The following is a 13,342-nucleotide window of genomic DNA, read 5'->3' as shown; positions in this document are numbered from 1 at the left end:
TGACTGAGGAACCGTTGACCCAAAGGCGTCCGATGCAGCCACGAGCTAGCAGCTACTCTCTCCTATCTCCAATAGCTTCAGGATGTGACATGAGCAGTGAGGATCAGGCGCATCCAAGATGCCCATACTCATAGCTCATTGCCTCCCACAATCCCACTGTACCTACCGAGGGGAAATGTGCACCTTGCCAGAAATGTTAGAAGAACTTATCGAACATGCAAAAGCTTTGCACGACAATTTTATAGAAGAAAAGAACACGGATTTGTCAGAGTACACAGCGCTTTAAGACCTCTGCTAACAGGCCGATCACTACGCAATTATAGCTACAGGATTGCTGCAACAGATCGACTACATACTGCCATAGCTGTCGAAGACGAAAAGTTAGAAAAACACCCAGAGCTTGCAGGAGCTGGTTGGTTGCAACTGGCAAAGTAGGGTTTGGTTTTCTGAAATAAGGTAGAACGCACCGGAATGGGCATGTCCAATCCCATCCTCAACTTGGTTGCGCCACGGGGTGAGCCATGGACGCAACGCAAGAGATTCACAATGTGCGCATCCAGGTGTACGATCCACGCATAAAGACGCTTCAGGTCGTGTCATGAGCAGCAAGGAACAGGCTTACCTGCGCATTGGTTGCCCACTGTACCTACCGGGAGGGAACCGAACAACTTGCTAGCAGTCAGTTTTAAAACTGAGCGAGTTGTTCGAAATGTTTTAAAACATATCCGTCTTTCCTTTTTCTTCTTTTTAATCCGTTGCTGAGGAAGGAGAGAAATAAGGGGGACCCATCGGGCATCATGTCGGTTTGACGCACTCCCATGTTGCACAGAGTATGGTGGCTATCCAAACAGTCACATGATCGGTTATTTGCACAGCACCGGAGAATATACTCGAGTGCCAAAGTGAGACGAACAATACCAGAACAGAATAGGCATGCACGCCCAATCCTGCCCTCCATCCACTTGGTTGTGCAACGGATGGATGAGCCATGGATGCGACAGCGAGGCAGCTAATGAGTGCAAGTGCGCACACGGCACATGGCTCATCCAACAGCACGATCCTGCATAGAAACGATTGCAGTTTCAGACCAACTACGATACGAGAGCAATTGCCATGGCGAAATGCCGCATCAATCTCACGTATAGGCCGTCACCAGTTGCGAGCACGAGGTGCACCGGCATGGCCTGGCCAAGGTCATATTTTACTTGCTGGGGGTACCAGCAGGCTACCATCCGTAACATCCGAGTATGATACTGATTTTTTGAAGCACTTGGTAGTCCCAGATATGGAAAGTTCAACTTCCTCCTACTCTTCTCTCCCCAATCCATCTCCGGGGGACCTCTGGATCTCCTGCTTCACGTCTTCCAGCAATGGCGGAGAGAGACCCGAGCAGGCAACGGCACGGGGAAGGCGATATGCACGAGCAGAGGAAGCAGGGTGGCTTCAAGACCATGCTCTTCATCTTAGGTGAAGTGTCTATCCTAATCCTATCCACCCTACGCACCGATTGTCTCAGTTCTCATTGATCACATTAGCCATGCTCGGAGTTGAGTTTGAGAATATGCGTGCTGCAGCGAACGATTTCTGCGACCGGTTCGCGACGATCGGCTTCAACGCCAACCTGATCACGTACCTGATGCAGCAGCTGCACCTGCCGCTCGTCGAGGCCTCCAACACGCTCACCAACTTCCATGGGTTCTCCAACCTCACCCCGGTCATCGGCGGCCTCCTCGCCGACTCCTTCACCGGCCGCTTCTGGACCATCGCTGCGGGGTCCGTCATCTACCCGCTCGGCATGGTCAGCATGACATTCTCCGCGCTGCTCCCATCGCTCCGCCCGCCGCCCTGCGCGGCCACGACCGGAACGAACCAGGCCTGCGCTCGCGCGTCCGCCTCGACCCTGCTCGTCCTCCACTTGACGTTGCTCTGCACGTCCATCGGCACCGGGGGCACGTGACCGTGCGTCATGGCGTTCGGCGCCGACCAGTTCGAGCTCGACCGGCCGTGCCACAGCGAGGTTAGCGCGAAGCGGAGGTGGAGCTTCTTCAACCTCTACTTCTTCGGCGTCGAGCTTGCCAAGCTGGCCGCCATCACCCTGGTGGTGTACATCCAGGAGAACGTGGGGTGGGGGTGGGGGCTTGGCGTCCCGACCATCGTCATGCTCGTCGCGGTCACCACGTTCGTGTCGGGCTACCCTCTGTACGTCAAGATGGCTCCTTCACGCGGCTGGCCCAGGTCGCCGTCGCTGCGTTCCGCAAGAGAAATGTGGCCGTGCCGAGCAACCCCAGACACCTTTACCAAGACAAGAAGTTCGACTCCGGCATCTCCACCGCCGGCCGGCTGCTGCACACTAACCAACTCACGTCTCCTTACACTAGTAGCAGATTAATTTTATCTTATGTTGTGAGGACGTGTAAGCTAAAACGCCTCCATGTGTGCCCTCTTTCTTTAGCTTTTTTGACCGTGCGGCGATCGTGACGCCCGGCGACCTCACCAGCACCGGCGTCCCGCGGCCATGGCGGCTGTCCACGGTGCACCACGTGGAGGAGCTCAAGTCCATCATCCGCATGCTGCCCATCTGGGGCGCCGGGATCCTCCTGGAGTCCTGGTCACCTCGGCTTCCCACAACCACAGCTTCGCCATCCAGCAAGCGCACCATGGACCGGCGCGTCACGGCACGCCTCGAGATCCCGCCGGCCTCCATGCTCATCTTCTCCAACCTCGCCATGCTCGGCACCCTCCCAGGCTGCGACGCCTCACGGGCACCCCGCGGGGATCACGCACCTCCAGCGCACGGGCATCGGCCTCGCCATCAGCACGCTGAGCAACATCGTGTCCGCGGTCGTCGAGGGGAGGAGGAAGCGGGCGGCGGTCAGGCATGGCCGCCTGGACAGCCCCGATGAGCGTGTTCTGGATGGCGCCGCAGTACGCCATCCACGGCGTGGTCGACGAGCGTTCATGGACGTCGGGCGCATGGAGTTCCTGTACGACCAGGCGCCCGAGAGCATGAGGAGCTCCGCTGCGGCGCTGTACTGGCTAACCATGTCGGCCGGGAGCTACATGGGCACACTGCTCGTGACGACGGTGCACGAGAGGACCAAGGGAGAAGGGGAGTGGCTTCAGGACAACCTCAACAGAGGGAAGCTGGATCGGTACTACTGGCTGGTGGGGACACTGCAGGTGATAAACGTAGTGTACTTTGTTATCTGTGCAAAGCTGTGCACCTACAAGAAGTTGGAAGTAGCAGACCACCAAGAGAGCGCAGATGGGAGACAGAAGAAAGGAAGCGAGGAGAAGCATGTGGAGCTTCAACCTTTGAAAGATGGCGATGTAAAAGATGCAGAGCTTTGGCCTCTGCTATCATCTGATCTATAGAGATTTTGCTGCATTTCTTCAGTCTTCACTGAATGACATGTGTATAGAAGATTCAATGGACGGCTATTGACGCAGAAAAATGAGGCAATTTCAGTTCTGTATACTGAAAACGTTATATCAGAATTTAGATGAATTCTTTTTTTTTTGGCTGATTCATTAGAACTAAATTTAAAAGATGAATAGCCTGTAAACTTGCACGGACGAGAAAAAAAGGAAGCAGGGCGAAGAACTACAGAACTAGGTAAGGAATGTACCATTCATGTACGGTCAAGAAAATCATAAAAAGTTCAGCTAGAGAGCCAAGTCTAGGTTCTGGGCTGCCTCTCACCAACGGAACTAGGTCTACAATACCAAATTATGCCTGAGATTTATCTTTGATAGGTTGTTTCTGCGGGCATGACTCACCAAGGGAACTAGATGTAGCCCAGAACTAATAAGTGAATCAAGGCAACTTATTTAGTGCACAAGGGAGACCAGGTGGCCTAAACAACACTTCAACAGGAATTGCCTATCATGCATATCTACCAATGGACGTCACAAGCATAGCTACTAGTACCTCGGTTCTCCACATGTCAATTCAAATATTGGCACATCCCTAACAGAGACATTCAACCTTCGTTTTCAAATCACATGATAGGGATAATTATCAAAAGTATTATACCATGGAAGTACCTGGTGGCAAATCTACTAATATCATTTTTGAATGATACATCTAAAGAAGACGTGTATGTTAGTCAATGGTCAAAAATTAAATTTAAAACTTTCAACATGCATGTTTTTATAATCTATAAAGTGCGGTCATTCCTTCCAACTGTCGTGGTGGTTTTGCAAAAAAGTTCCTCAACTTTTTCGTAATCAACCTGCAATCCTAGAAGTTAAACAATCATACTTCTTGACGATTTGCAAAAAAATATCTTGCATTTTTCGTAATCAACCCGCCACCCTGATAGGAGCATGAAGCTGCGGCCCAGTCAAACAGCCCAACAGTTCCGATCCATCTCCTCTGTTTCCCAAGCTCCCCACCGTGCCGCACCGGTGGCGCGACACGAAGCTCCAATCTCGCCGTGCACGGGTGCTATCACCCACTGCTGCACTCGTGTGCGCCACCCTGATCTAGCACCAACCTTCTCGGAAGCAATCCGCTGCGATCTCCCATATAATCCATGCAGCAGCAAAGCATAAGCTGTTGTCGTAGCATTCTACCTAGCACAAACGCAAAGTGCGGCATCTCCACCCTGTTGCCTACTGCCGACGCTGACCGCAAGCATCCGACACTAACCGCGGGCTATCACCAATGCCTGGCATCCGCCTGACATTCCTGGTGCTACCTGGAGTGCTCGTTAGTACTATGCGGCTCGAGGTATACTTAAGTTGGTTCGGTAATTGCTAGATGAATTTGCATGCAATGAAAGTTTTAAATTTAAAAGTGGTTCAGCAAATTCTAATCAAGGGTAAGCATTTATTTAGCCTTGCAATTTCTTTTCTTTTTTATAGGTTAAAAGTTTCATAGGCAATACGCTTGCAATAACATGTCAATGCATGAAAGCTAAAATTGGTGTTGCGTGGATACTGAATCTATATACCAGAAGTTTCAATGTATGTTTAAACTTAATGTTGTGTATATTATAAATTAAATAATAGCATAACAACCTAGATAGCCTCAAGGCCTGCTCTACAATATTGCTAGCTTAACCTCCTTAATTTAATCAGAATTGCAAATTTAAATTTTAACTTAGAGACAGCTGGAGAAATCTGCATGAGACCAAATACAAATTTCATGAAGCACTCTAATACTAAAATTGATGATGATTGGATCAACATACATTGTGATAATAAATTATTTGTGATTTCAATTATGCACACCAAAGTTACATTTTTTTAGTGCAAAGATTATAGGGAAATATGGTAGATAACTCAGGAATTAAAAAAGGTGACGGATCACAGCATCCAGTTACGGTGACGGATCACAACATCCAGTTACGGTGACGGATCACAGCATACGGTGACGGATCACAACATCCAGTTACGGTGACGGATCACAGCATACGGTGACGGATCACAGCATCCAGTTACATCCAGAACCTCCATATTTTTGTGATAGCACCTGGTATGAAACCCATAAACTTTTCTCCTTGTGATGGTTTATCTACTTCTTTAATTTTCCTTGTGCAGAATTTTGGGAAGGAGAAGAAGAAAAATGATATAGCACTATGAACATGAATCGGGAATAAGCATATAATTATTTCAGAGAGGGTAGAGACCCGTAGCAACGCACGGGCACTTCTGCCAGTCTATTAAGAAGTGAGAGAGCATCGAACACCCTAAGTATGGAAACCTGCCCCGACTATGACAGTCCAGGGTATGCTAGAGACTAGGTTGATACCTTCCACGGATAAAAACCACAAACCCTGTTGTCACGTCAGCATTATACTACAGGTCTGAACCATCCCCCAACAACTTAAATAGTATGCTTAAGATTCCATTAACTTTGCATTGGTAGAGGAACTCCAGACATCACATTACATTGATACGAACTCCAGACATCAAAAGGGCTCGTATATTTCTTAAACAGGATGACTAAAGAAGCACTTGGGCCAAGACAAACCTTCTGAAAGTGTAACATCACTTAAGCAGAGTGAACAAATAATTGAGAAATGTAGTTTTTGCTTGGTAAATGTAAATAAGATTTATGAAACCTTGTTCTTTCAAACACAAGCCCTTCAGCAATTTCAATGAAATGCTCTGAATCATGCTAGACAAACTAGGGAGTTGTAAATTATTTGTTACATTGATTTATCTATGGCAGAAATTCACTGGATATAGCTCTCCTCTTCTACATCAACTTAGCCCAAATTATTTGATGAGTTCACTTATCACAGCTGTTCTATGTGACCAAAATTTACTATGTACTCGTACTACACTAGCATGGTGAAATTCTATTTCTAAAAATGTCGTGCCCATAAAAAAAACTAGTCACCAATATTCAATATTTTACAAAACCTGTTTGCTTTTGTGCTTTGCCAAGAAATGACTCTATATCACCATGGAATAGAGAAAGCTGTTTGGCTAAAGCAAAACCGCAATACATACCATCCACAGCAGCGCTTAAGATGCCCCCAGCATAGCCAGCACCTTCACCAACTGGATATAATCCTCGCAATGATGTGCTTTCGTATGTCTCTCCATGTCGTGAAATTTGCAAGGGAGAGCTCGTCCTAGTCTGGGTGGTTGCAAATCAGCAAGAGATATGGGGTTAATGATTAACAAGTGAAGAATCACAAAAAAGAGCACACCAATTTGCGTACCTCCACACCATGAAGTAGGGCCTCACTAGAAACAAAGCCTGGCATCTGAAAGCATATCATAGGAAATGAATAAGGGCACGTGGAACCTAAAAATCATAAGACATAAAAGGGAGATTTCGTACCTCTCTGTCAATCATTATTATTGACTGTTGTAGAGCTTCAGTTATGTAAGGAGGAAATAGCTCATGGAGTTTGGATGGACGAACTCCTAACCTGTAGCTTGATGATGGGAGAGTTGTAACTGGAACAGCTAACCAAGTTAGTGAAAGAAGAAAACTGATTACTTGCTAAAAGAAGTGGGCGCACCCAAGGCGAAAGCTCCCACACAAGGTGGTAACTAATTACTTGCTACCTCAAAAGTATTAGCAATACCAGTACCTGACAATCTGTTGTTGATAAAATCTGTGACACGCTGTGCCGGGACAACAAAATTTCCTCCACCCATCATAGCTGCTCTTCTTTCAAATTCTCTCTGTTTTCAATGAGTGATTTTTTTTTGTGAGCTTGAAAGAATTTGCCACTGTAATTAAGTAACAATGAAGAAAAGAAGTTGTTGAGCAAAAAGTAATCCAGGCACAACAATTTGCCACTCGTTACATTATTTGTTTAAAATTTGACTTGACTAATTGACTCTATATTTAAAATTATATATGGAAACAGCAGTCCTGGTTAAAAGTAAAGATAAAACTTTGCTCCCAATATGCATAGTTTATAATATCATGTCATTTCTACCCAAGCTGGATACATAATTGCTACAAGCACTTCTGCACAATTGAGTGACCAGTAAGGTCAAATGCTAATAAATATGTTTCTATATTGTAAAACATAATTAACTGACTAAAACATGAGGAACAAATTACAGATTAGCAAAAATGCCATTATCTTTATGTAAGTTAAGCCCATGCAACCCTCTGTGATTGATCTAACGTGTTGCTTACTCAACGTACAGTATATATGAAGACAAGTAGATATTCTGCAAACTACTTATTTGAGCAGTTCTGTTGTTATCACAGAGAATTCCTGTAACAAGTACCTGGAATTCAACACCTGCAAGAGGACCATGGGATTCGAATGGTTTGAAATCATGACTAGATACAGTGACCACAAGTGCTGAGTTTGCCCACTTCGATGCACGTCGTGAGAATGACATGCCATTGATGCACAATTCTGATGGATCTGTGCTAGTTAGAACAACCTGCATGCATGTCTCAAATTTTTTAAGGACATAGCATCGCAATACACACAGTACGTCAGAGAGATGGATAGCGGGGAGGGGAGGGGGGTGGAAAGGAAGGTGACTTACCTGTCCACCGGGGCACATGCAAAATGAGTAACAAGTGCGACTTTGTTCGGCAATGTCAACCTCATCCCCTGCATCTATTTCACCAAGAGACTTCACAATTTTGTAATCTGCCACAGGTATCCGCCCACGTCCTTTCTGTACTTCAGCAGCCAGTTCAGAGTACTGACATTTGTGACAGTAGCAATATCATACAAAATATCAGTGGTTGTCAGCAGATCATGGGAAAACATTAAGATACTGCAACCTTCAATCCAGACATACACATGCTATACCAACCAGATAAATAATTAACAACTTAAATCATGATTCATTCCTATAGTACACTGGGCACATCGGTGTCTCTGTGCAAAAGGAATGAATCCAAGCTGCTATCTGTATCGCAGAACTGGGTGAAAGACCCTGGAACAAAACACAGTTTCTCTATTGTTTCACTGATTATAGACAGATTGCTCAAATGCATGCTAACACCCCAAACTTCACATAATCGGACTTTACTTTTCCCCTTTTGAAAATAGCTGTCTGTGTTCAAGACCACTAAGTTACTGAAAATCAAATACTACCTCCGTTCTTAAATAGATGACACCGTTGACTTTTTTCATTCGTTTGACTATTCGTCTTTTCTACAAATATTTTTGCAAATAGATAAACCTACAAGTTAAATCTAAAATACATTTGATAATAGACATAATGATATATATTTTACTTTAGTTAACTAACTTGTCCAATAGATATTGGTGGTCAAAGTTGGAGTAAAAAGTCAACGGTGTCATCTATTTAAGAACGGAGGGAGTATGATACATGCGTCACCCAGAAAAAAGATCAGAATAAAGAAATAAGTCTTACTTGGATACTGTTTATCAGTTCTTGGGGATGCTCAATTCTTAAGCCGACCTGTAAGGAGAGAAACTTTGATTTTTAGTTACATGAACCGAAGTGGAAAGTAATTATAATTTAGTAGTTGCAAAGATAAAGGGAGCAACAGTTAGACCCAAAGTTTGGTCAAATAAAATGTAACTATATGCATTTCCAAGGAAGCTGTGGGAGTGCAAAAAATTGTTTTATCATTACCTTTGCCTTTGAAAGTCGTATTTCAGGTATGCTGGAGAGTAAAATAGGGTAGCAGGATATCGTTAACATAGAGAACATTGTAACATAGAGAACATTGATAAGCTATGGTGAAAGGTTCAGGGGCTCATTAGTATGTATCCACAGCATCACCATCTAAGTTATATGATTTATTTGATTTGATTGAGAAAGGAAACAAAATTTGTTCAATATTAATATTTATATTCCATTCAGAGACTAACACAGGACTTACCTCCGACATCCAACCAAAACTTTGGAACGGGTGCACTTCCTCTAAAATGAGATTTATTTTGAACTGGATGCAGACTACACCATTTTAAATTTGAGTTTAAGTAATTCCCATATCCCAGAGTAACCACCCAAGCAACTTTTGCATTTTCAAAAACATGATTTCATATTTTTCAATATAAATTGGCTGCCATGTGACCAGTTGACATGACCAATGTAAGCAATATCTACCTAGAACATGCTTTTAATAGCATAAAGAACTTACTGCAAAACTTTTTGGGCTTATGTCGACATTATGCTGCTGAAGCATGTTATATGTGTCACGAGCTGAGTGACCAACAGCCAATACAACGGCATCAAATGATAGCTTCTGGCTGCCAGAACCCGGCCGTAGTTCTGAATCAGAGACCACGATTCCCTTTACCTGTCCTTCTTCCACTATAAGATCATCTACTCTAGCATTAAATCTTATGGTAACCTGTAAAAAAAATGCAACATGGTACATCAAAACATGACACCTTGCAGAACCAAAAAAAAACAAAGCTTAACAAAGACACATATGCTGAAACTTACACCCAATTCTTTTAAGTAGTGCCTGAAGTTTCGCAGGAGAGGAACAAGTTTATCGGTACCCAAGTGAGGTTTCCCATCAACTAAAATGTTTCGAGGGGCTCCAAAGTGAACAAATGTTTTCATAACCTGCAATCCAAGACCCATGGATACTATATTAAACACACAGAATAGTCAACTTTGAACTATTGCTTAAAGGAACTCTTCTAATTTAGATCGCAATCTCTTCAAAAATACAAAATGCCCGATAAATAGGTTCAAAAGAATAAAAGACAGAATTTGAAACATAAATTCTCAGAATTAATTCCTTCAGTCAACACTCAAGAGGCACATCTCTGAAGAAAAATAAATTGCAATGTTCAGCATAAAAGGTATTAGAAGATGTGTCAGAAATTAAAAAATAAAAAATGATTCAAGAATTTTCTGTTGCTATCCAAAGCTATTTCATGCAGAAGAAGTCATGCTCTCTTGAATAAATGAAACATGACAGTGAACTTTTACAACAAACAATATTTGAGGTTAAGGTAGAGCACGAAGATTCATGCCTGGACACTGTAACACAATGCACTAATGAGAAAATGGATATGACAAGTAGAGCGGGAAGATTCTCACAGCCTGAACACCATCAGTGTTTCTTCCTATCCTTGTCACAAGCTTCCCATCACTCCATGTACCTGCACCACCCTGCTATGATTAAGGACAGAAGATCAAGAATTGATGGCCTAAAGTTTTGAAGGAACATGAACATGGGATTAATCATTTGATCATTACTGACACATCTAATATCTTTCAGTTGTCAAATGGGTAACTGACACTCCAAAACATTTTCTGGGGCTGTCTAATGCCATAATTCCTACTTGTAAAGATCATTAAACTAAACAGACCTATTAATATTCAAAGATAATGCAAAAAACAAAAAGGAAAATCGGAATTAATCATGAAGGAGTTCACAATTTTCTCATATTTTTCAGTACGAGTTAGTTTTTAACTGTATTCAAATAATTTTGTGATATAATATGTGTATGAAAAGATATCAACAAGATGGAAAGCTATATGAGAGATTATTACAGAATATTTTCTTCATGATTCATTCAGTTCATCAGAATCATCCTTAGACGATCCATATGCAGATGAAGTCTAATTAAGTCTTCCTACATTTTTTTCAGATTATAAAATTAGGATAAACAACTCATTCTAAATTTATTATATCAATAAATTACATATTTCAATATAGCAAAACATAGGCAGCTGACTTCTCTGATACTTTGTGATGTCTTAGTAGCAAAATAGGAATCAAGAAAATACCTCGCCGAAGCAAAAGTTGCTCTCTGATTGTAGAATTCGTCTAACTGCTAGAGCCCCAATGTCACGCCCTCTTTGTTCAACAGGCTGACCACGCTCCAATAAGGTAACTTTCGCACCAAGCTCACCTAGTACAAGGGAAGCAAACAAGCCAGATGGTCCGCTTCCTATAACTGCCACTCTTGGCTTCTTATCTTGAGGACAAATTGAACCATTATGAGTATCCCTGATTCCTAATTCATTATTGTAACCTTCGTTGCTAACATTGAGCATGCTGACCAGATCTGAAGCTAATTTCTCTTTAGGCATGTATTCTACAGCTCCAAGTTTGGGTTCCAACCGAGCAATAAAATCCCATGCCCTTGGCTCCATATCAAGAAGCTTCTTAACATCCATATCAACAGTATAACTGAACTGAGGTTCTTTCAAAACCTGTAGATGTAAAACATGTTTTTTTATTCAATGGTACCAATAAATATCTCCATTTATATTATAATACTAGCAGAAATACAGTTACAAACGCTATGCAGATGAACAAACTCTTGTAAGGCAGAATTATGTATCTAAAAATATCTAAGGTCAGATGACTACACAGATAAACTACTTGATTGGAGTACGCAGATTTCACATAATATCACCATTATTCCAGAACCTCATGATTTTTCTATGCCCATCATTGTCACTAGTGCACTCCACAAATTTACATTATGGGGCTGTCCACAATGGTTAGGTACACGATAAAAAAATAAAAGGTTGCCATCTAGTGTGAGTGTGGACTGCAGAACCATCAACAAAACACTGACAAATTAACTCTGGAGAAGTATGATGAAGCTTACTATATGATTTCTTAACATCATGTCTATTTTGACCTAATGTAATGCAATTCATCTGAATCATTTTAGCAGTTTCAACATCACTAAGATAGAGATGATATCAATCCATGAAAAACCTTTCGTGCATCAAATGACTTGCGGATAACAGTGAAGGCCTCATCAGGGAGCATAGAAGCAACCTGCAGCACAGCAGAATCAATTAGAGACATGTAATTGTAGGAAAACCCTCAACCACAACAACAGCAGCATAGAAGATGAATGAGGTACTATGGAATAATAAGAGGATCCAAGCAGGCAACCTTTTGGATTGCATGTTTCTATGCACAGTGCATCAGTACAACACTCATCCTGCCAGTTAACTTGCAGATTCAGAATGCAGCATGGCAATATTTGTTGTTGCCTTAAAACATGCAGATGTTAACTCGATTGCAAACCCTACCTTAGGCCCAGAGGTTTCGACAACTTAATGGATTGTGCTGATGCCAAGATAAGTGGGGATCATGTTAACTAAATAGCACTAAGTTAAACTACATTTCTACCATTGTATGGGGTTCTAGCGCCGTCGGTCGGAGTACAGGTACATTAAGCCTACGATTGAACGCACCAAACCTCTGTTTCAGCAAGCCCTAAAAGTCCTCGCAATTGCACGGCATTTCAAATTACACTACCCCATCGATTTCAATCGGTGATTGATTAGCGTACCGGGAACTTGATGGCTTTGGCGATGGCCTGGAGAAGCGGCAGGGAAATGCCGGTGAAGTCCTTGCCGGGGTCGTCGCTGGCGGGGACTGCGAGCTTGGAGAGCCGCCAGTACCCGGACTCCCGCCCCTCGCTTCCCTCCTCCGGAGCGGCCTGGCGGAGCAGCTCCTTGTGGCGCTTGTCCAGCCGCTTCTTCTCTGACGGGTACCGCCGCTTCCCCGTGCGCTTCGCGCAGCGCACCACGGGGCCGCACCCGCATCGACGCGGCCGCGGGAAGGACGTGCCCGCGGCGTGGAGGAGGCCGCGGCTAGGGCTCGTGCGCAGCGGGTGTGGGGGCGGCAAGGAGAAGGGTGCGAGCCTGAGGCCCGAGGCGGAGGCGGAGGCGGCGGCGGTGGCGAACGCCAGCGCCATGGGGAGGATTGGAGAAGGGAGAGCGTGTGCGCCCCTGCGGATAAGAGTGGGGTTTAGACGAGAGGTTTATTCGGGGTCGTTTTATACGAGAAATTTGAATTTATTTTTACACCCCAAACACGTGGTTTAGCATATTTGACGGCACCTTATGGCATTTTACCTTTTTAACGGTTTTGTTACCCTTTTATTTATTAACTTTCTGAAATGGCAAAACTACCTTGCTTTACGTG

The 13,342-nt window shown here is 43.9% G+C and overlaps 1 protein-coding gene and 1 pseudogene across 1 annotated transcript; one reads left to right on the top strand and one right to left on the bottom strand.

The window, feature by feature from the left end:
- The first annotated feature begins 261 nt into the window (after positions 1–261).
- On the top strand, positions 262–3,476 carry LOC117849558 (protein NRT1/ PTR FAMILY 3.1-like; annotated as a pseudogene).
- Positions 3,477–6,094: 2,618 nt separating this feature from the next.
- On the bottom strand, positions 6,095–13,160 carry LOC117849557 (uncharacterized). The gene is made up of 13 exons (XM_034731138.2): positions 12,705–13,160; positions 12,119–12,181; positions 11,173–11,601; positions 10,480–10,551; positions 9,871–9,996; positions 9,563–9,775; positions 8,827–8,874; positions 7,984–8,145; positions 7,714–7,875; positions 7,059–7,152; positions 6,803–6,921; positions 6,681–6,725; positions 6,095–6,595 (listed from the first exon to the last, which is right to left on the bottom strand). Exons 1-13 carry the CDS (start codon positions 13,110–13,112, stop codon positions 6,359–6,361), a joined length of 2,178 nt encoding a protein of 725 aa, XP_034587029.1. The 5' UTR covers positions 13,113–13,160; the 3' UTR covers positions 6,095–6,358.
- Between the last annotated feature and the right edge of the window lie 182 nt (positions 13,161–13,342).

This window comes from Setaria viridis, chromosome 3 (assembly GCF_005286985.2).
Source record: "Setaria viridis chromosome 3, Setaria_viridis_v4.0, whole genome shotgun sequence".
NCBI classification, from domain to species: domain Eukaryota; kingdom Viridiplantae; phylum Streptophyta; class Magnoliopsida; order Poales; family Poaceae; genus Setaria; species Setaria viridis.
The sequence above is the reverse complement of the archived record's forward strand: the minus strand, read 5'-3'. Positions and strand labels throughout refer to the sequence as shown.